The sequence below is a fragment of the Lepidothrix coronata genome, unplaced genomic scaffold (genome assembly GCF_001604755.1).
Source record: "Lepidothrix coronata isolate B3197 unplaced genomic scaffold, Lepidothrix_coronata-1.0 Scaffold44, whole genome shotgun sequence".
NCBI lineage: Eukaryota > Metazoa > Chordata > Aves > Passeriformes > Pipridae > Lepidothrix > Lepidothrix coronata.
The window spans coordinates 3948017-3970946 of NW_016690224.1; the positions used below are offsets into that span (position 1 = coordinate 3948017).

At 41.3% G+C, this 22930-nt stretch overlaps 2 protein-coding genes across 3 annotated transcripts; both read left to right on the forward strand.

Moving 5' to 3' along the window:
- Window positions 1–386: 386 nt before the first annotated feature.
- LOC108496883 (solute carrier family 2, facilitated glucose transporter member 11-like) lies at window positions 387–10632 on the forward strand. Its single transcript, XM_017814031.1, has 12 exons — window positions 387–625; window positions 1209–1307; window positions 2177–2337; window positions 2953–3077; window positions 4498–4627; window positions 4773–4921; window positions 5336–5523; window positions 6587–6697; window positions 6773–6874; window positions 7896–7971; window positions 8886–9013; window positions 9342–10632. Exons 1-12 carry the CDS (start codon window positions 602–604, stop codon window positions 9546–9548), a joined length of 1500 nt encoding a protein of 499 aa, XP_017669520.1. The 5' UTR covers window positions 387–601; the 3' UTR covers window positions 9549–10632.
- Window positions 10633–12328: 1696 nt separating this feature from the next.
- LOC108496881 (solute carrier family 2, facilitated glucose transporter member 11-like) lies at window positions 12329–21692 on the forward strand. 2 transcript variants are annotated; one of them, XM_017814028.1, is made up of 13 exons: window positions 12329–12361; window positions 13311–13369; window positions 14925–15023; window positions 15443–15603; window positions 17216–17340; window positions 17589–17718; window positions 18268–18416; window positions 18958–19145; window positions 19292–19402; window positions 19901–20002; window positions 20167–20242; window positions 20931–21058; window positions 21394–21692. In XM_017814028.1, exons 2-13 carry the CDS (start codon window positions 13346–13348, stop codon window positions 21598–21600), a joined length of 1500 nt encoding a protein of 499 aa, XP_017669517.1. In that variant the 5' UTR covers window positions 12329–12361; window positions 13311–13345; the 3' UTR covers window positions 21601–21692. The 2 variants fall into 2 exon arrangements, with proteins under 2 accessions (XP_017669517.1, XP_017669516.1); XM_017814027.1 differs by lacking the exons at window positions 12329–12361; window positions 13311–13369 and having other exon boundaries at window positions 14898–15023.
- Window positions 21693–22930: the final 1238 nt, after the last annotated feature.

Genomic DNA, 22930 nt, shown 5'->3' on the forward strand with positions numbered 1-22930 from the left:
TCAGCACACCTGGCTGTCAAACATCCTCATAAACACCCAATTCTCAGTACAGTCTAACTGATACTTAAGGCCAGAACAGCAGAATTAGGCTTTGAAACTTGCTTATTTTATTTCTAAAAACAATATTTACTATACCAATGATTCTGAAACAGAATATCACATACTTTACTTGTTTATAAATAACAGTACCTAAACCTTGCACCAGCTGCCTTTGCTTTCTGCAGGTTATGGCAGATATACCCTCTGGTCTGTACCATAGGAGTAAAGTGTTTTACTGTTTCTGGAAAACTGTTTGGATTTTTTGCCCAAACTCTTCTTCTTTCCCTTTCCAAAGCCCTCACTCTAATCTCCAGATGCAAACTTCCTCTGCTTTGAAACCTTCCACCTGGAGAGTGGACTGGATGCAATTATTTCCTGAAATATTTAATCTGGCACTGTTAACTTTGGCCGGTTGAAGTGGGTGAAGACGAAATAGTAAAAATTTAACTCTGATCCACAAAGCCAAATGCCCACTGCCATACCAGCAGGCAGGAGACAGAGACACAGAAGCCTGTGATGACAAAGACACATCACACGCTGGACAACCAGCCCCCAGCCAGAGATGACCGGCTTCCTATCAGACCTGGTAAGTCTTCCGTGGGGTATTTGTATCTGTGACATTTTTGTGTGCTACTGGGGCTTCAAAGAAAACCAAGTCGATATATCAGTAAAAACAGCAAGGCTCCTACTCACTAAAAGATTCTTGGAAGTGGTTCTGCCACATTACAAATGTTTGCACTTCATGTGCTCTGTCATCCATCTTTGTCCATATGTTAATGTTTCTTAAATGTTTTCAGTTACTTGAAAATACTTGCTTTCCTGCAAACATAATTTGCTTTGCTCACCTGCTGAAAAAAAGAGCTTAGTTAAATATATCACTAATTATTCAGTGCAAGACATGGCAGGCAGAGGTTTGGAAAGGCAGGGAACAGGACTGGATGTCGGCAGCTGTGGCACCTTGACAAGGATGTTTGTGGGAGCTGTATTTCCTTGAGCTGGATGTAGGGAAATCACAGGAGGATGTATTCCTCACACCGGGACAAGCAGAGGGAACATTCCTACCTACAAATCCCTTGAACAAATGAGATGTTGCTGGAGAATGAAAGACACATTGCAAGAAGAGCCTGATGTGGCTACAAGCCTAAGAAGATTTTGTTCTGTGTCTGCAGGTGCAGTACCAGGGGCTCTTTCAAATGATCACTGTCCTGGGGATCGGTGGAACATTCCAAATTGGCTTTCAGATTTCTATCCTGACCTACATGTCTCAGGTAGGCAAAGATGCACATGGCACACTGGTTAATGAGGACACTGAGTCTACACTGCTGCTTGGGGATGCTCCCCTCTGGCAGTCAGAAAGGGCTTAATCACAGTATTCTCCTCTCATTTCCCAATTGCTACGCTATGCTATCGTGAAAAGCAGAATATGTCAAAGTGTTGAAAAGAGAGAAAAAAAGAGATCTGCAAGTTGTTATTTATAGAACTGTTCATCAGAAGACACACACTGAGTAGGGTGGCATCTGTCTCCCCTAAAAACCTTCAGCACATTTGCCTGCATCAGTGGCTTCAGCTGATATTTTTATAGCTACCCATCTTCACAGACAAATAATCAGTCAAGCGAGCCATGCTCTAGGAAAATGTCTGCTTCTCTCCACTGATCACATGCAAAACTTCCATTAAAGATACTGAGGTCTAGATGGAAGACATCATTATTTTGTGGGGATCACCTTATGGGAACAGCGTTATTTTCTGGCTCTAGAGCATTAAATTCTGAGTGAAAAAGTACTTAGGAACTGCACTGAAGGTATGCTGTGTAACCTGGCATTCTTGGCAGGCATGTGAGAGAAAACCCATAACTCCTTTGCAGAACTTTGCAGGGGTGTTTATGCTATTCTTTAGTACCAGTCCATGCCTCAGTTCCTCAGATTTCAAGGATAAAAACCCAAAGATTGACCTGCCTTTAATGAAAGAAACAAACACAGCACACCCTATTACACTATGTCTGTTAGCTAAAAAGCACAATTTTAAAGTCTATATGAAATAGTAACTAGCTGAAGCAGCAAAATTACACTGTAAACATAACAAAATACATGCACTGCTGTCACAGGTATTGTTCATGAAAATTCTTTTTCTGTCTCAGCATGTAAAGGTTTTCATTAATGAAACTTGGCTGGAGCGATATGGCTACCCCATCCAGCAGGATAACCTCCTGTTCCTGTGGTCTATCATCGTGTCCATCTTTGGTATAGGAGGTCTCTTGGGTTCTTCAGGAAGTAGATACCTCGCTGTCAAATATGGCAAGTATGTATGTATGTTCAAAGACAATTTGTCAAGTGAATCTTAGCTTGAGGAAATGACAGCCGAGGTTTTAAACGGGAGACAGAGTTTTAGACTCAGTCATGGCTGTTACACAGCCAGGTTAGCTGTGGGGTCAACTGGTTTTCCTGCTTCCTGCCCTTGTCCTGTGGCATGGACTAATCAGCTGTGCTGCCAGCCTGTCACACCAGGCACAGTTACTCAGATTGGGTTAGTCTCAGCAAAGAGGAAAGGCAGCCTGGCTGAAGACAGAATGGGTTCTTGAAAGTGCTGCTCAACATATAGAAGCATTGAGGTCCTTCTAAGTGCTATGACGATGTGTTTCATAGTGGATATTCAAGTGCAGAAAAGTTTTAAGACTTTTCTCTGCTACACAGCCCAGAAATGTTCCCAAACTCCCAGGTCTAACCATGTGCCAAGGTACACCATGAGTCCAGAGTATCCAGTGCCAACGGCATGGAAGGGCTTATTTAATCCTGGACCACATATGTGTCATTTCACAGAACTAGTAAGACAATTTCACCCAAGAATTCCTGCATGGCAGGAGCTTAAGTGCCATTTGCCTTCTGATTTACAAAAAATCTTTTCACTTCCTTACAGAAAGAAATGTCTCTTGTGCAACAACCTGCTCATGATAGTGGCAGCATCTATCATGGGCTGCAGTAAAACAGCCCAGTCCTTTGAGATGATTCTAATTGGGCGCTTCATGTGTGGAATAAGTGCAGGTGAGTGATTTCTCCCACAGGTCAGCAGGATCTCACAAGATTTTACATCTTTATTCAAAGTAAAAAATAGCCCTCCACTAAGGGAATAAAATATTAAAGTCAGTGACCTTTTGTCAGAAGATTTTCTATAAGACAAAGCAATAATCACTAATTTCACTTATATCAAATGAAATTCAGCTTTGCCAAGTATATAAATATTCAGGGCTGTCAGGACTGTTTTGATACAATATGAAACAAAGCTTTTTCCCAAAGGAAAAATATGTACAATATTATCTTAATTTTGGTTGGCAATACTGAAAATTATATGGTTTAAAGCTAGTATTTTGATAAAGGGGAGTCTTCCAAGCCATAAGTTCTTTGGATTAGTACAAAGATCTGGTAATAATCAGGCAAAATCACTCCTAGCAAGTACACCACATCCAGCAAAACCTCCTGTGCTGGTGTCAGTATTTCTTGCATTTTTCCCCTATACGAAACTTGCTTTTCCACTGTTTGGATATTTGAAGGGATGCCTATTTTAACTTATTATAGAGTTAACTTAGAAGTTAATGCCTATTTTTCAAATACCTAGGTTTTGTACATTGCTTGTCTGACACACAGTTGTATCAAAGAACTACAGATGTAGTTGAAGAATTACTCACCCACGGAGGTCCTGCTCTGGTCTAGAACCTGTATCATGCCTCATGCAAAGACCTGATTTTTGTTACAGAGACTGCAATTAAAAGAGATTGTTTTCCTATCACAGAAAGCCAAGAGAAGAACATATTACTTTCAAAACAGATAAAGGGGGCTGTGACCACCATATCAGGAAAAAGCTCTTGTTCCCAGACTAATATACAGCATGTCTGAGTTATGAAGTACTTCACATACAGCTGGGAACATCAACTCTGCCTGAAATCATAAAAATTATTGCTGACAGCAGAAGAGAAATACTTTTGTCTCCCTCTAAGTCATGTACAAATCAACATTAACTATAGCAATGTATGTGTTAATCTGCCATGGATCTACCATTCAAGCTCTTCAATAGCATTATGTCAAGAAAGGTTGAGATTATGTGGGTTAACTACAAGCATTTTAAATATTACTACAAGGGGTTTAGCTATTCAGCACTTGCATACTCTGTGTCCTTTAAAATATGTTAAGGCTCACAGATTTTGTGATGAAGCTACACTTTAACGGGAAAACTGTACATTTGTTAAGATCAGGAAACTGCACTATGCAAAGAGGCTCAAATACTTTGGTAGAAAGAGTTACAAAAATCTAGTAATGAAAAATTTCATATGTGGGTTGAGGTATGAGAAACAACTCCGTGCTTGAGGCAGCTATATTCTGTAATGCTTAATTATTTACATCTAGTTTTATTTCCAGTGGTTATGAATGTCTTCTTTCTTCTCTCCCATAATTCTCTCCTCACCTCAAGGCCTTTGTGTCCCTCTACATCATCAATATGTTGGAGAAATTTCCCCTAAGAAGCTACGTGGATTTGCAAACTCTACTTCCTCTTTCTTTTGGTCACTGGGAAAAGCCGTAGGGCAAATTTTAGGACAAAGGTATAACGCAATGGATTACCCACACAATCCATTTCTGGATCCCTTCTACCTTTTGCTCCTTCCTCTGCTTTTCCATCCATCCCTTTCTCTCCTCAAAACCAATGTAATGAACTCTTATTCTGTACACATGTTTTATCCCTGCCAGGGAGCTGCTGGGCAGCCAGTCCCTGTGGCCCATGCTGATGGCTTCCTGTGGATTTCCAGCACTGGTTCAGCTGGTCACGCTTCCCTTCTTCCCTGAGTCCCCACCATATCTCCTCATGCAAAAAGAAGACCAGGAAGGCTGCAAAAAAGGTAACTGAAGGCTCCAGGTTCCTGTTCCTCACTTAATTTACAATTGTTTTGTGATTCTTGCTTTCCCCATACAGAAAAAATGAGCAGGACAAAGTTTCTCCCTGCTCATTTCCAACATGACTCTGTGAATACCTATATTTTTGTTGTAGTCTCCATATAGAACACAAAACAACTGCTCTCTGCAGTTCTATATTACAAAACCTTTTGCATTCAGCTGACATCACCTGTACTGTCAGTCCTTTGATTACCAATAAATGACAAATGAAAATGGCTGTTTGCACTGCAGGGCTCTGCACAGCCCCAGCCCATGCATGCAGGGCTGCCAGACACTTGAATCACCTGCTCAACAAACTTCTTAGGGAACAAACAGAGACGAATTAACATGGCAGGTCTCACTCTCCTTCTCCTCCACAGCCATAAGGCAGCTTTGGGGTGAAGGCCATCACCAAGCAGAGATTGATGACATCATGAAAGAGAAGGCAACAATGAAAAACACCAAGATCTTGAGTGTCCTGGAACTAGTGAAAGAACCAGCTTTCCGTTGGCAGCTGTACATGATAATTGTTCTGACCGCCACAGTTCAGCTATGTGGCATCAATGCAGTTGAGTGTATTTCCCCCTTAAATTCTCAAAACACTTATTGACGACCTTAAGGGAGACATGATGGCTCACAGGAGCTCCCTCCATTTTCCTCAGGCTTCTCAGGCCACACCTTGCTGTCTGCCAGCCCTTCTACAGGGCAGCAGCAGCCTGCAAAGCTGGGCTGGGCTCTCCATGTGACACCCCTCTGCCCAGCTCCAGTCCCTGCCAGAGTTACCTCCCTCCGTAGTCAGACTCACTGAACAGCCACCTCTGAGAGCAGCTACCAGGCTCCAGAACCCACTTTTACAAATGAGCCTCTACTGGCAAAATCTGCGGTGTAGTTTTTATGTGACTGCTGGGCTGCAGCTGCTGCTATTTGCCCCTGGCTCTTGGCACCCTGAGATGTTGGGATGGCTCTCTGCCCACTCTGCCCTCAAAGCTAACAATGAACATGCTCACTGTTCTGCAGCTTCTGCACTTCTGCTCGTCCTCACAGCAGAGCTTTTCTGGGATCCTCTTGACGCCACAGCTTTGCAGTTGCCTGCGTGACCCTTCTGCCTCTAACCTCACGATGCAGCAACATCTGTAAAGGAAATACACAACTGAGTCCAACACAGCTTAAACTGGAATCTTTATCATCTCAGCATGGCTCCAAAAACAAGCAAAGATATTTGAAAGGATGCTTGTTTTACCCCACCATGACTCCATAACCCACCCTCTTCTTCCTTGAGAATACCCTACAATGATATTTTTGGATGGGCTCTGAAGACACCATATACCTGGCTGCTTCTGAAATCACCTAAATCAGAATTCTGCAAACCTAATTACATTATAGCAGCTGCAGGTCCAATTAGCCCAGGATTTTATCTTTTATGAAATAATTAATGAATTAATTAAATGTTGTAATATTTTTGCCTGCTGATAAAGTAAATAGTACCAAAAAGAGTGCAGAATTCTAGATCACTCCAAAGCTGAGCTGCATGCTCCTTGATTAACAGCTCCTATCTAGGGCAGTGGCACACAGGTATGGGTAAGAAATCAGCTCTTTTCTTCTCTTACTGTTTTATGGGGTTTTTTTTCCAGATTTATTTTTACACTTCTGAAGTCCTCCAGGCTGCTGGCTTTGATGAGAGAATGGTCTCCTATATGACCCTCTCTATTGGACTCTCTGAACTCGTAGCTGCTGTAGTCTGTGTAAGTCACATTTCTATGGGAATGGGTCACAGTGTGCTCTCTGGCCCTGATATCAGTGTGATTTCTGCCCTTCAGAGCTCCATCATTGAGCGACTGGGCAGGAAAACGCTCATTAGAGGAGGCTATTGGATCATGAGTTCCCTGCTGGCTTGTATCACCGTGACTCTCTCCCTGCAGGTAAGGAAGTTCTCAAGGCAGATTTCTCTGCCTATTCTATTTCTAACTTTTGCTCATGGGCAGGACCACGCTGACGAGAAAGGAAAGTGAGGCTTAGATCAAGCTCCTCTATACTCAGGATTAAACTCCCTCTCAGCCAGTACTCTCTTGTACTCCTGCCTTCCTTTCAGCGTGACCCCATGACCTTAGCAAGGAGCACATGAAACACCGGCAGACTGGCACTGGATGCTCGTTTCATTGGACTCCAAGCACCAAACACTGGTCAGCACAGATCAAAAGACAGTCCAAGGAAAATGGCCCTTTCTACTCACACTGTTTCTAACAAGTAACAACAGAACCCCAGACTTCCTCCATCAGTGAATTTGAAATTTAGCTTTGCTGCAGAGGATGCTGGGGAGGCACTGTCTGTTCACAGACAGGAGACCAGTTCACCTCTCTAACAATGACATGTCCGTGTCCTTGCTGTGTCTTCTTCAGAAGCAAATCACCTGGGTTACCAGTACTCATCCAGAGCCACTCTATAGATACACTGTAAAATTAGCCTTGAAGCAAGGTGGCAGCAGACTTCCATTTTTGTTTTATTCATGGTCTCAAACACAGCAGAGAGAATCTTTTTTCCTAAAGCATCGAGTCTCTTTTCTGCTTGACTAAGATCTAGGAAAGCTCCTTTTCAGTACCAGTTATCAAATCTATATCTTTACAAAAGTGAAGAAAAATATGATTTGGCCTTCCCATATCTCTAAGGATTGGAGGAAGCACCATGAGGTCAAGAAGAAAGGAGGATAGGATGCAATAGTACTATCTGGACTTCCTTTAACAGAAACCTTCCAAGCAAACCTGCTTCTCTGCTCATCTAACAAACACCTCACTGCTCCATCCCCAGGAAAAGCACTCACATCTCTCTGTCAGTTCCCACACACTGAATATTTCCTTCTTGAGGTGACAGTGTTGGAAAAGGAGCATTTCTCTCCTACAGTTAACAGTTTTCACCCAGAAGTTTGTTATTGGTTTTTTCCCCCAGGACTGGTATTTCTGGATGCCATACTGCAGCCTGTGCCTCATTATCCTGTTTGCAGTTGTTTTTGCAGTTGGGCCAGGTAGGTGCTCAGTCAAAGGAAATAAAGAGATCAAGTCATGTGGGCTTATTAATATGGCTAGGAAAATACTGCATTATATTGCACAAGTAAATTCATTTAACAAAATCTTGTAGTGATTTAAATATAATGGGGCCAATCACTGGCCATAAACTTCAGCGCCATCAGGTTTGGGTTTTGTTAACAAGGGGAAAGGAATACACTGAAAAAATACAGCAAAAATAGAGCAAAAACAGATGGGTAAAAGATTTTAAAAAATGCTAGGAAAAAGAAAGAGAAAAAGAAAAGCAAGAGTTTCTTTTAATTCAGTGTTGTATAATGTTACATCTTATCCCACATAGACAGCAGTGCAGAAGACCTACTTTGGACTAATTCTTTTCCTAGCAATTATTGTCTGCTACTTTTTAAATTTTATTTTTTAAAGGCTATTAATTTTTAAAATATTTGCCTCCCCATATGTCAGGGTTGAATTATTTTCCTTACTCAAAACTGTTGAAAGCCTGTGACTTCAAAACATAACTGAAATACCCAGAAAGGGAAGCTGGGAAGATCACTCATTGGTGATCCAGCAGAATCATGCAGGCAATTCTTGTGAGCAATAATAATTGTCATTTCATTCTGACACAACTTCTTTCATGAGAAAATTTCAGGCTTTCTCAAGTGTAAACTACTTAATTCTTGGACCTCCCCAAAAATCTATTTGAATATTTTACCACTTTAATAAACTGATGTCTGTCTAGTGGTTTATAAAATGCCACCAACATTTTCATTTGTAAAAAAGAGCTACATACTCAAGTGTTCTGAATGCCAGTCCGTGACAGCAGCATCTATGTGCTGACTGTGACAGTACCACTCTATCCAAATGTTGAAACCAAACACATCAACAAGCAATAATTCTGATTCTTCTCTCCCTTCAGGTGGTGCCACAGTTTCCACCAGGGCTGAAATCTTCACGCTGTCCTGCAGACCACCTGCCTTTGTGATCGGCTCAGTTCTCAACTGGCTGGGAGTGTTCGTGGTCGGGACAACCTTCCCCTTCATTGTGGTGAGTGGCTTTGCCAGGGAGGCTCCCAAGGGCACCAAGTTTCAGTCGGCCACGAGGGTGGGAAGATGAGCAGCAGGACATGACAGTGCCATGTCAGCCTGGAGCAGTCTTGGCACCTGCCCTCCCAAGTCACTTTGGCAACTGAAGGGCCCTGATTTGCCCAAGATACTTATTCAGACTGAAATATTTTTCAAAGGTCAAAATTAAAAGAATTCCTTATCAAATTCAAAGTACTTTGGGACCCAAATACAAAAACTGTGCCAAGAAGGTGACTAAAGAAAAAATACGCTCATCTTGCTCACTTTCTCCCTCTGCTCTTTCCCTGCAGGAAAGACTCAAACACTTCTGCTTCCTCATCTTTATGGGGGTACTTTTCACTTCAGGGATGATTGTCCACCTGTTCCTTCCAGAAACAAAAGGGAAATCAATCATAGAAATCACAGAAGAATTCAATAAGCTAAACTTTAAAAATAAGCATGTTCCAACAGCTCCAAATCATGTCACAGAGGATTACACCTTCTGCACCAGGCTTTGACCAGACATAGGGGGGAATCAGGCTTTCTTAAAAAGAAGGGAAAAAAAGACATTTGTCATTTTCTGACTAGTAAGTCGATCCAAATGGATTGTCAGCTTTCCTATTGGTCATTTACAAGGTTCCCATTTTGCCAAACCAGCTCCTTTCTCAAGCACTCCACTCTGGGCAGCTCTGAAAAGGGATGAGGGCTGATATTACAGCATAGACTCATGTGAATCATGAGCATTTTGGCTTAACTTGCTGATGTGCAAATCTTAACAGAGCAACTAATACACACTGAAACTACATGTAGAATTTATAAACACTCTGCTGACCACAGAGAAAGGAAAGACCTGTAATTCCCTCTCTCTCTATGATTTCTGAGTATGTTTTTACAGCCCTGAAATGAGAACAGTGAAGTTCTTGGCTTGCTGTCTCTGGCTGGGGTTCAATCCATAACAGATTAAAGAAAAAATTTAGTGGAATAGGAGATAAATTCTTTGTTTCTCTAGACTGAACTGCATAACCAAACCTTGCCAGGTTCCCATGCACAGTGCCATATTGTCCTTGTGTAGTATCTAGTTTGACAGACTTCGACCATTCAGCACCAACAGAATTAAAGGACTGAAGGGTGGAATCCAGGCACCATAAACCCAAGCACCTACAGTCATTTTAGATACTCTGTGCTGTCCTGTCCATCATTTTTGTCATCTCCAGTCTGCAGCTCCTCTTCCAGGACCAGAGTTCCCACAGATCCCTCGTGGGCTGTGGATCCCACAGCAACTGAGCTGCTGCTTTCCTTGTGTGACTTTTGGCTACATGGACCAAATTTAGCCCAGAAGAACCACCTCAGCATGGAACTGATTTCACCAGAAAACTTTTTTTGAAATATGCAGATTCATGGGATTTTTATTTTCTTTTGAAAGTGCCTAATATTCTGCATGTTTCTCTCTATTAATGAGAGGCTCACATGGTCCTAGTAGCAAAGCAATACTTTCATGTTCAGGAGGAACATGGACAAAGCTAAGGCTTACAGTGGAGCACTCTATATAATTTGAAGTTCAAACTCTAGACTTGCACAGTAAAATAAATGGGTTTACCTCTGCTCCTGCTTTGACTGTCATATTTACTTCAGCTCAAATAGGGTTATTCAAAATGAGAATTCAACTTTTCATCTTAACTGCTGCTTATTTTTAATTGCAAATGTTAAACATAAAAACATAATAAAAATGGCAGATTGCCTTGTAATAAAACTTCTGGCCTCCACTAATATTTTTTTCTTCACGTCATGACCTCCTTCAGGAACAGCTGACTAGAAAAAGATATTGGCATGCATACTCTTCCATGATTGGGGATTTTCATTATTACTATCTTTATTATTGAGGGACACTTAAGACTACTGACTAAAATATAACTACATAACTATAACTATATATCTACAAAACGTGGAGTGTCCTTAGAGTCAGAAAACTCAGTAATTTTGTAGTGTTCCATATACACATAATATGATCAAAAACTACCAGTCTTTTGGAGACAGCTACCAATATAGAAAGGGAAGCTCAACGTTTTGCAAAACAGATTCTCTTTTCCCAATCAGTCACTCCGGAAACATCCTTCATTCCATTCCAACAATCCCTGAAGCCTTTGGAAACGAGAGCAGAGTGGCTCACTAGTGAGCCCCTTCTCTGATCCCAGTTATTCATTAGGTGTGATTGGGAAAGCTCTTCCCCATAAGATCCTCGGCAGGAAGTGAGTGGGTGCCCTCTGGAACATTAATGTGACAACGAAGCGGAACAGCTCTTTGGAGCACAGGTCAACCTTAGCCTGTGCTCAGTGGAGCAAGAGCTGTATTGTGGGAACACTCTGGTCAAGGGATGAAACAGCAAAAATGTCTGGTTCAAATATACGTGTGAGGTGACAGGGACAAAGAGGATAGTCATCCAGAAGCTTCAGGAACATGTACTACATTTTCTTCCAGGCATACCAGCTGATGGGTAAGATATGTCTCAAATACTAACTGAGGCACATGTAAACACTTGAAAACTGGATCAGTGAACTGCTGTCAGATGGACACAAAAAACGTGGATCTGGTCTTGCTGGCCTGTATGAAGGAAGGCTTAGCACAGCTTTGCATTTGTGTGTCTGTAAAATTGCAAGATCAATGACTAAATGGCCTGATGTTGTGAGATTTACTGTCCTGAGCACAAATATCACTAAAGGATACCTCTAAGATACCTGCCAATTACTTTGTTAGCACTAATAAAGAAACTGCACATCTACTGAGGGGGCCTCAGCACAGTGTAAGCAACAACAGCACAGAAGCAGTACAGTCACTAATCACCATAAACGCAAAAGACATCACACATTATGGGAGTCATGAGAGGAAGACTCTTAACCTACTCAAAGCAGGAATCCTAAATTAATGTCCAAGAGCAAAGAGTGTAAGTTACAATGTGTGTAAATACATGTAGAAGAGGGTGAGGTACAACATAAGAAAATATGTTCAATAGACTGCATTTGAATGTCCCATGCCAAAAGCTACGTGTTATTGCCTGCTTGTGGCTTCCCCCAATATCATCTGAGCAAGACAGATACCAGCAGCCAACATGGCATTTCTTCCCTCTATCAGATGCACACCATGTTATTTCAACTTTGTATAACTTTACAGAAAAGGAAATTAATTCTTAGCATCAAAGGGACAGTCTTGTTTGTGCTCTAACAACAGATTATCTGCTGGAGAACCTAAACTGGAAACAAATCCCCCCATGAACTCTCAGCACACATCAAGAGCAAAGTCAAGACCACGACGAGGCTGTGCAGTGATGGGAGGTCAGGTGCTGCCACACGCTGCATTTCAGCCATTAGCTGGAGAATCTGTGAATATGCTTTGCATGTGATATATTTTCCAGTAAATATGACTGCTTGCATCCAATAAGCCCTCTATGATTTCTTCCTCCTATTCTTTAACTGAAGTGTAAATGGCAAGTGATAACAAGCCATTTACCAACTCAATAAATACAAACCCCTCCTAATTGTGAAATAAATGAAGTTAAAGCCTTCGAATCTTCTCTCAGAAAAACAGAGACATCAATCCAGCTGTGGAGGTTACAAAACAGTTCCAAAACAACCTTTTTTTCATCACAGGCACAGAAATAAGTATACTGACTAATGGAAATGCCAGACAAAAATGTGCATAATGAATTTTTTTCTCTACTAGCAAAGGAAAACCAGCTACTATTAAATACTGAGCTCACCAAGCCTGGTGTGCCACTGTGGAATCACTAAGATTGCACCACATTTCAAAATCGTGGAGCAGTTCAGTTCCTTTCAGTAATGATTAAGTTACGATGTGCTCCAGTTACTGTCACGTGAAGACAGGATAGATCTTTCCTGTTATATGTCAAAGTCCTATAGTTCATTGTCCAAGCCCCATCGAAGACTCCCAACAGATCATTTTGTCTCTGCGTTTCTCAGTTTGTCCTGAAAACTGAGCAAAGTCACGATTATGGTAAACCTGTTTAAAATTGTTGTCTCAGCTCTCTATCTCCCCAGCACAAGACAGTGCTCATGAAGTGAACAGGTTCCCTGCAAGGGAGACCAACTTGGTTATTTGGACATAACCATTGGTTGAAATATTTAATCCAACAATCCTAAACTTTGTACCACCGCTGAAATGGGCGTAATCAACTCAAAAGCCTCCGAAGTAAAATTTAACTTCAGTGACATGGGACCAGTTCCCTGATGCTGCTGTTGTATAACGTGAGCCCTTGGCTCCTTTGGCAGGTACCTGCCGGGGAGCAAGAGGCTCTCTCCTCGAGATGGCTGCCTTCTTCTCCAACCTGGTGAGTATCTGCTCACTTCTTCTCAGGGCTATGGCTTAGAAAAGACAAAGCTAACAAAATACAGAAGATTCAGATTCTTTAAGGATTTTAAGTCCCTTTGGTACAGAGACTGGCTTTCCTCTCTGTGTTTAAACATCACCAAGAACAATGGGGCCATGAAGATTGTGCTGCATGGTCTTTTCTATGCAACAACATGAAATGAAATGAATGAATGAAATGAAATAAAATAAAAATAAAAACAGCTCTGGCAGTTCCACCATTGACAATGCTACTTTACTTCTGTCTTCTGAATTACTGAAACAATACTAATTGTTAACCACTCTGATTACTTCCCAAAATAATGAATATTTTAACCTTGCTGCGAAAGGCTGAGAAACCATGACATAAGGTTTAAAATAAATTACTTTCTTCATTTCATCAAGAGACCATCAATATAATCCACTGAGAGTTTCCACGGTCTTACACAGGGAAGAAGTGATGTGTATTGTTGCTTTGTTTCTCTTAAAAAAAAAAAAGGAAGAGTGAGAGGGTGAGTTCTTAATTTGTTTGAATGGTCTTGCCAATTAGCAAATCCATTGAATTTGAGAGAGGATTTTTAAGGAAATTTAGAGTCTTCTTTCTGATCCACAGCTTCCTGGTTCTTGTCATGTGATAATTCCAGAAATCCAGATGTGGCCCAATTAAATAACAATCTGTTGAAAGATGGACTTAAGGTCTAAGTAGTTACTGTTATGTTTTCTCCTTATTTACAGTTAAAATTATTTCATTCATCAGAAAGTGTATTTCAGTCCCTAATCCTTGAGCAAGGAAGTTCTAGGCAGACAGTATCTCACTAACTTGGAAGATGCCAAGCCCTTCAATATGCAAGCACACCATTTCATGGTTAAATAAATAGAAAAAATAAAATATTGAGAAAGGAGAAATGAAATCCCAAATCAAATTCAGGAAGATTTTTATTTGAATGTAATTACAGGGGCTATTCCCATAATTATAACTATATTTATGTTATATTTATATTGGGTAATTATAGTCCATGCCTTCCTGAAAAAGCTGAATGTCAAAAGGGTATTTTCTCAATTATGCTTAAAGATACAATGCAGTCAGAAACTAGAGCAGAGAGTATAATAATATGTTGTTGATTTTTAATGCTGTACTTCTGAGACACAGCATTATGGTTTGGTGCACATCAGTTATTGTCGACTGCAGACAAGGGAACTGATTCTCTCTTCCCTGCATCCAGGACTGACACCTTTATTCAGCCAACCTGTCAGATATTGTGGGCATAGAGTGAGAGCTGCACCCTTGGGAACATCTCTTAAAACTCCTTTTTCTTCTTGCAAGCAGAGTGATGGATTATCACCCTTACAGTGGCAGGTAGTTTGCTACGGCACTGTGGATGATGAGAGTGTTTCAGGAGTAGATTAGAGGGATATTGAAAAATGTTTATATTCAAGAGGATTTGAAGTAGACAAAGAAGAAGGACCAGTGTGGCTTTGGCCCTGCATAGATCTAGACTAATGAGAAGCTGATGGAGCATTTTATGTTTGCTTTGCAGGTTCAGTTCCGGGGACTGTATCAAATGATCTTAGTGCTGGGAATTGGTGGTAGCTTCCCATATGGATTCCACATTTCTGTAATCAACTATCCTTCTGTGGTAAGGAGCCATCTCCCTGAGGCTGATAACACAAATGGAGTTCTCCCATAAATCTCAGATTTACTGACCATTCACAGTCTGTGCCTTTTCTTTGGCTAACAGTAACATGACATGTGCAGAGAACTTTTTCTCCTTTAAAGAACAGGACAGCATTCTCTGTTTTAAATAAGTTTTTACCACATAGTATACAAGTCCCCATAGAAGGATAACAAATGTGCTCTTAGCATGCTTGCCAGGAAGCTCTCTGAGTGATATAAACTTGTAGATTTTGCAGTGTGATCTCAGTGAACTTGTTTTACTAAGAAAGACTCAAAATAAATCTAATATCAGAACCACAGGCTCCATCTGAAATACAACATCCAAATAATATGAAGGGATCTTACACCCCTTATCCGGTCAAATCTCATTCTATTTTTCAGCACATCAGGAAGTTTATTAACGAAACGTGGATCGAGCGACACGGCTCCCCCCTCCATCCCGAGACAATCATGCTGCTGTGGTCCTTCATCGTGTCTGTTTATGGGATAGGAGGGCTCCTGGGGTCCCTCTTCTGTACCTACGTGACTACAAAATACAGGAAGTGAGTGCTTCTTGTAGCAGTTCCACAGTCAGAGAGCGCAGGGAAATACCAAGGTGAACAAATGAAGCTCTTTTTGGTTGAAGCAGTCTGGTCACACACAACGGGTTGGGTTTCCCAGCACATCCACCTCTTCCAGGTAGCAAACAGCCTTCTGCCTTGTTTATCTGCCCTCCCCAGGGAATTGTACTCTGTAAAGGCTGCAGTCATCATCACATCACCAGATCAGTGCCTCTGGGAGTAGTGGCATAGGGTCACATTCTCTTCAATGTCCCCTATGGCTCTCATAAAGGTCTCCCAAGCTTTACAAACCCCAGTGAAAGAGCTGTGTGTCTTGTGTTGTAACACATTATATGCAGTTACTCAAACACCTGGAAGATATCCTTAAGTGACAAAGAAGAACTAGATTTCCGTTTAAATACACTCATTTTGGGGTACAGACATTATATTAAATATTCAGATCCAGCCTAATGAAAATATGAACAAAAGAGAAAAAATAAATTGCCTGTAAGTACACTGTAAAGATACAACCAGCACCAAAACAAACGTCCAAGAGGCATCTCTGTTCTTGGGAATCCATTGTACTGAAAGTCAGTTCCCAAGCTATCTTTCCCACTAGATGGAGGAAGGATCCCTCACCAGTGTGGTCTGTTCTCAGTGCCTTGTGTGTAACACCACTGATTTCGTTTGCAGAGCAATTGGCAAATATATCTACTTGGTGTGACCACTTAAAGATCTGCTCCACAACACATTGATCCAGAGGCCCCTCATATGGGTCTCATCAAACCATCTTAGCCTGCCTGCAATTGTGTTCTTTCCAATCAGGTAAGTGCCCCCAAGAGATTTCTTGTGGGACACTGCCTCATCCCACACACACAGGGTCTCCTGAGACTGGAAACAAGATCATGCACTTCTCCCATGGGTCATTTAACCCATGATAACCTAATTGCTGAATCCCAGACTAAACACAAGGGTCTCTGTGAATCCTTAATGTGTGCAAGGGGACTCTTGTCTAACAGGCATCACAGCAAAACATCTGAGTGCAAAAGACTTTGAAACTTTGATTTGAGCCTGAAGCATCAGGGCTGTGAACACAGCAGGCCACAATTCATACAGAGGCAGTTTTGAAATGATATACGCCTCTAAAAACTCTTTCTGTCATCTCAGATCACACCCATTTAGCCAAGAGTATCTTTAATATGAGCCATTCTAGAATGGGACCTGTGGATTCAGACTGTTTTTGGGAGACAACCTGGCATTTTAAGAGGAGTTATAGCCATTTAAAAATCTTGCTGATAAAATGGGCCAGTTCTTCGATCTCTTCCCCATTTGTACTGTGGAAATGCTGACAAAGCATTCCAACTCTTTCAATTCTGAGCTCAAAAATAATCAATTAATTCAAATCTAAAGGATCCTAAAATTTCAAAGAATCATTTTGACTATCCAAAGTCAAAATTATTTCATCCGTTCCTCAAAACAGTAGGAATGGCTCTACCACGCTTCCTGTCAAAGCAAGAGTAGTTCAAAAGAGTACAAAAGGTTCACATTTCACACTAAATTCTCAAGGCCTTTTGAGATTTTTTGTTTGGGTTTTGTTTTGTTTGTTTGTTTTCAGAAAAAAGTGCCAAATATTCACCAACCTGATCATGCTGGCAGCTGCACTTTTCATGGCCTTCAGTAAAACAGCCAAATCCTTTGAGATGATTCTGGTCGGGCGCCTTCTCTACGGCATTGGTTCAGGTATGTGCTTGTGCCAGTGGGGACTGCAAGAGTCCCTGCTGTTCTGGGATTGTCTCTGCAGCCATTCTTGGAGAATGATTTTTAAAGTAATTATACTAGGCACTTAATAAAAGTGAAAGACATCATCCCTTTTGCAAGAGATTGTAATCTAAATATCAGAGTGAATGGAAACTGTAAGAGAGGATGGAGTCAGAAAGTTAAGCTTTTCTAAATATTTTAACAGTCATTTATCCTCCTCTGTGTTCAAGGTTTTTCTATGTATATACATCCTCAGTATGTAGGAGAGATTTCACCCAAGAAGCTGCGTGGATTTGCCAACTCCACCGTTTCTGTTTTTCTGACCCTGGGAAAACTCACAGGACAGGTCGTTGGACTACGGTAAATTCTCCAATCTTTTGATCAGGTTACACTAAAAGTACAAATCTTTCTACAACCTTACCTTCCACCTAGTCAGTGACTGAGAAACACTCCCATCCTCCCTAGGAGGACCGTCACATCCACCTTAGTTTTAAGGCAGACATTTAATTTTGAATAAAGAAGGCAGAAAATTAATTACACATAATATGATTTCTTCTTATTTCCACACCTTTTCTACTGGGGGACTTCCCCTTCAAAATTTACTGTACTTACATAAAAAAGTTTTGGTCCTGTGGCTAAACAGTGGTCAAATGAGTCTCATCAGCTCTCTAGACATTATACTGGGTCCCAATGATATTTAGAAAGTTTTTCAAAATATCAAATAATTCCTTTAAAATAAAATTGTCAGGAATAAAAATAGCAAAATTTGTGAAATTTGCCAAATTATGAATTCAGGGTTTTGCTCCACTGCACTCTTGAATGGGATCTGAGCAACCTTCATCACTCAGAAAAACTTCCTGAACATTCATTCCATTATTTCAGCATTTTTGTTTCACATACACTTTCCAGGGAGATTTTAGGAAGCGAAGCTATGTGGCCATGGTTGTTAGCATCTAGTGGACTTTCAGCATTGGTTCAACTGGTTACCCTCCCATTTTTCCCTGATTCACCATCCTACCTCCTGATACAGAAGGGTAATGAGGAAGCCTGCAGGAAAGGTAGAGTGTCTGCTTTCCTCACTTACTTCACTTCCTTTGCTGTGTTAGGGTGACAGCCCGTGCAGAAGACAAGCAGGGCAGAGCTGTACAGCACAGTGCAGTGCCACGGAGCAGAGGCAGTTTCAAACACAACAGATGAGGTCCCTATGACAATATGTCTCTATTAACCTGAGCCTCACTCAGTCTCATTAAGACAAGAAACATAGTTATGTATCAGCATGTCTAGCATTTCCCACTTTGGTGGGCACTGCTTTGCTTCTTTAAAGGAAACGGTTTAGGCAGCTCTTTTTTCAAATTCAATAACCTGTACTTAAGTGTTGACTTTGTTTACAATTAGGTCAACTCCACGTTAGAAAGCTACACTATACTGACAACCAGTGAGTCAAAATCCTTCTGAGTGCCCACTGCCCCAGCCCCAACCACACAGAAGAAGCAGCGCCACCATCTCACCAATGGACAGGCAGACTAAAGGGTTTAATGTAACCACTGCTGATGGAGCTGCAGAGGTAGAACAATCCACCTCCCTCTTTCTCTCCAACAGCCATCAGGAAGCTCTGGGGGGAAGGAGACCACCAAGCAGAAATCGATGACATTATGAAGGAGAAGGGTGCAATGGGGAGCACGAAAACCTTGCGTGTCCTCGAAGTGATCAAAGAGCCATCTTTGCGCTGGCAGCTTTACTTCATGATGACTGTTATGACCACCCTGCAGCTCAGTGGAATCAATGCAGTTGAGTGCCCTCTTTATCCCCAGCACAAGGGACAACACTAGGCAGCATAACAAACCCCTCTAAGTCAGTGTTATTATACCAGCTTAGAATTGCACCTCAATGCAATGCTTTTTTCACAGGTGCATTTCCTCTCTGCATTTTTCAGATATACTTCTACTCTTTTGAAGTGTTCCACACAGCCAAGTTTGAAGAATACCTTATCCCATATGCATCCCTGGGAATTGGGTTGTGTGAATGCTTATCCTCTATACTGTGTGTAAGTCTTTTCAGACTTGAGTTTGAAGGAAAAATTTAATGTGGTCAACAATTGTATTTTTCCTTTCCTATGACTGGGCTTGGGGGAGATTTGCATAACCTAAGACACATCTTCCTGCTTCTGCAGAACCACATGCAGGATAAAAGGCAGTTCTTGTTCCAGATTACTTGCATGAGTGTATGTCTTTAGACTAAATTTTATTCTGTAAAATAATTTTCTGATATTCTGGATTAGGTGTGGGTATGCATGTGTGCACATATGCCAGCAGGCAAGAAAGGGAACTGTCTAAAACCAGCCTAAGGTTGACTAATAAACACAGTTTTGTTAATTATAAATTAATTTGAAAAAGTTAATCTAACTCACTAGGAATTAAGAGACTTAAATGACATTGATTTATGGATATTACTCATATAAGTTTTCTGCAAAGAATACGTGGAGAGGGGAGGAATTATTTAATTTGAGAACTGGGATTTATGACCCGTGTTTTCTGCTTTTCAGAGCAGCCTCATAGACCGGTTTGGGAGGAAGGTGCTGCTTTGGACAGGATACACACTGATGAGTTCTGTGCTAGCACTGCTTACCATGACCCTGTCCCTGCAGGTAAGGAGGCAGCAGCCTTCTGGCCCCTTACTCAGCACCAGCCCACCTTTCCAGTCTTACCTCACAGGATATGTACAAAAACCTGAGCCAGTGGCAGAAAATACAGAGCTCTGCCATTCTGTCACGTGTCTAACCATTTGATATCACCCATTTCTCCCCCTCAGCATCGTTTTTTCTGGATGCATTACTTCAGCATTATCTTGATCTTCCTGTTCGTTGTCTTCTATGGAAGTGGACCATGTGAGTACAGCAATGGCTGTGTTGGGAGGAAATTTTGTACCAGCAACACTATTGGCAAAGGAAGAACAGACTAGTGCCATGGTGAAAAAGTTCTGGAAATCAAGGAAGGAAGGACAAACATGTACAAGTGGGAAACAGGGAAAGGATATAGACACCTTGGATTTTATTGCTGATCACAAGATCTAAATAATTTAAAATGCAGTATCATCTCCAGAGGGTTTGAGAATGAAATTTCAGAATGATTTTTAAAATACTCAGCTAAAAACAGGAATCTAAGCATTGCAATGTATGTCACAGTACTCATCTTGCCTATATGTTATAGTAATCATTTTCATTAACCTAGTAAGTTAACCTTATGCCTACCAAAATGCTTCAGGTGGAACTGACTGCAGGAGCCAAAAGGGGAGCTGGTTTTATAAATCATTGCACCACTAATGGCTACCAGTGCAATGTGGAACTGCACAGACCCACTGGTACCAGAAAAACAATTCCAGTACACATGAGAGAAACCTAAATTAACAGCTGCAGCCCCTTTCTGGAATCAAGGTCTTTCACCCTCATAGCAGTGGCCACCTACCAACAGGCCACCTATTCTACCTGTCTGTGATCTGCCACTGCCATTGGGAGTGACTTCAGCAGGAGCAAGGAAACGAACATGCCTGGTTTGTGTTTGGCTTTTCTTTTTCAGCTGGAGCCTCTGTAGCTGTCATGGTTGAAATCTTCAGCCAGTCATACAGACCATCAGCCTTTCTGATCATTGGCTGTATCAACTGGATGGGACTGTTCGTACTTGGGGTGATTTTTCCACTGCTTGTTGTAAGTGACTCTAAGTGGATCCCTCCTTCCAGGAGAATCCATTTCTGAATGCTGACAGGGAGCAAAATAACAGCAATAAATTGCAATGACATGCAAAGCTTAGAGCTCTGTTCAAATACCAAACCTGTTCAGGAACTCTCCAAGCCTGTCAGAGGAGCAGCAACAGGACTCAGGTCAAACATGGCCAGTGGAAACTCCTGGTTTGATACCTGTCCTGGATTGTGTACTGAGCACACTTTTGAATTTTAATTTCAAAGACATGGGCTTGCAGTAAAAGGCAGGGAAACAGAAATGAGATTCTTGTTTTCCTTACAGTGTCTCATTTCTGCTTGCAGGATAACCTTGGACCCTTCTGCTTCCTCATCTTTTTGGCAATTCTTGCTTTATCAGCAATTTTCATTTACCTATATCTTCCTGAGACCAAGGGAAAGTCAATCATGGAAATAAAAGCAGAGTTCAACAAACTAAACTTTGGGAAAAAAGAAACCTCCTTCACCGAAAATAACTTTCCTAAGGAACAGTTGGCTTGCACGAAGCTCTGAGTGTTCAGAGGAGAAATTTGCATCTCTTAGAAAAGACAGGAAACAATGTTGCAATAGAACTAAAAAGGAAACATTAAAACCAGACTGCAAGATCTTCTGTCTCATTTATTTTTTCTTTTCCCTTTTCCTTTTCTTTTCTTTTTTTTTTTTTTTTTTAATAGCTATGAAACTCATCATGCCAGAGTTCTATTTCTGGATGATATCTAAATGTTTTCGCTGGAAATTTCCCCACTCAGTTTCAAGACATAAAGGTTTTTTTCACATTAAAAACCCTTTTATGGTAGTACATCTTAAGAATTTTTAAAACATTCTGTTAACAGTCCACAGGGCCCAAAGAAGAACATACACATAGGCTCTGCTCACAGTCCTGGACCCACAGCCCTGGGCCTCAGCTGGTGTCCCCTGTTCCCAGGGTCCTGCCCAGTGCCACAGATACCTGAGCAGTCTGTTATTGGCCTTTCCTAAAGGAGACCTCACTAGCAGGAAGTACCTCATAACCAGGAACCTGCTGGAAAACAGCTCAGAGAAGAGTATCAGAAATATGAAAGACTAAGTAAAATAATTTAAGAGGACAAACCGAGAGAAAGAAGGATTAAGAAGGCTAAATGTCATGAGGATGGGGAAACACAGAAGTCTGAAGTACTTGGCTAGCAGGCAGACAGAGGAAAAGCTAGATGTGGCATTTAGGGTGACCTGAGCAGACATGGACTAAAAACTTGGCACAGCAAATGAGGAAAAAAGGTTCCAGCATGACAACAGAAACAAATATTGAAAGTGAAATTGTACTGTGCAACAAACCTTCTGGAGGTGTAATGGAAAGCTCAGTGGAGAACATGCCAGTAACTCTAGGCAGGGAGAAGGACCTACCAAACTGACATATTATTGTATGCAAAAGAAGAAAAATGGCTGCTATAAAGTAAAGTAAAGGACACTCCCAAGAGCATCTCCGGTGTCTAAGGAACTGATTTCCAACCTGGTACATCAGCTTCTGGGAATTACATCAGATGTTTTCAGAGAGGAAAGAGTTTGTTTTGGAAATGTTTTCCTTGTTATGTAAGCAAGCTGCAAGTAAGGAGTGATATTGTACCCAGCAGTAAAAATAGGCTGTGAATTTCATTGGAAATAGCCTAAGTTTTTCCAAGTGACCACTAACAAGTATATTTGTGACAAGATTTATGACTAAAAGCTTTGGGTCATGCCACCTGCTTTCCACTAACCGCTGAAGAAAAAAATAATCAGTATTAAAAACTACAGTTCTTCTCCTTACAGATTCAGGTGTCACTTGAGTTTGTTTTTAATGCACTGACTTAGGAAACGTGCTCTGAAAAGG

Bases quoted from the DNA above. Each gene is read 5' to 3' on its own strand.
- LOC108496883 (XM_017814031.1), top strand. From the start codon at position 602: ATGACCGGCTTCCTATCAGACCTG. The intron at 2,338-2,952 runs GTATGTATGTAT...ACTTCCTTACAG, and splicing joins CTCGCTGTCAAATATGGCAA to AAAGAAATGTCTCTTGTGCA. The intron at 5,524-6,586 runs GTTGAGTGTATT...TTTTTTTTCCAG, and splicing joins AGCTATGTGGCATCAATGCA to ATTTATTTTTACACTTCTGA.
- LOC108496881 (XM_017814027.1), top strand. From the start codon at position 14,898: ATGGAGCATTTTATGTTTGCTTTGCAGGTTCAGTTCCGGGGACTGTAT. The intron at 19,403-19,900 runs GTAAGTCTTTTC...TCTGCTTTTCAG, and splicing joins GCTTATCCTCTATACTGTGT to AGCAGCCTCATAGACCGGTT. The intron at 20,243-20,930 runs GTGAGTACAGCA...TTTCTTTTTCAG, and splicing joins CTTCTATGGAAGTGGACCAT to CTGGAGCCTCTGTAGCTGTC.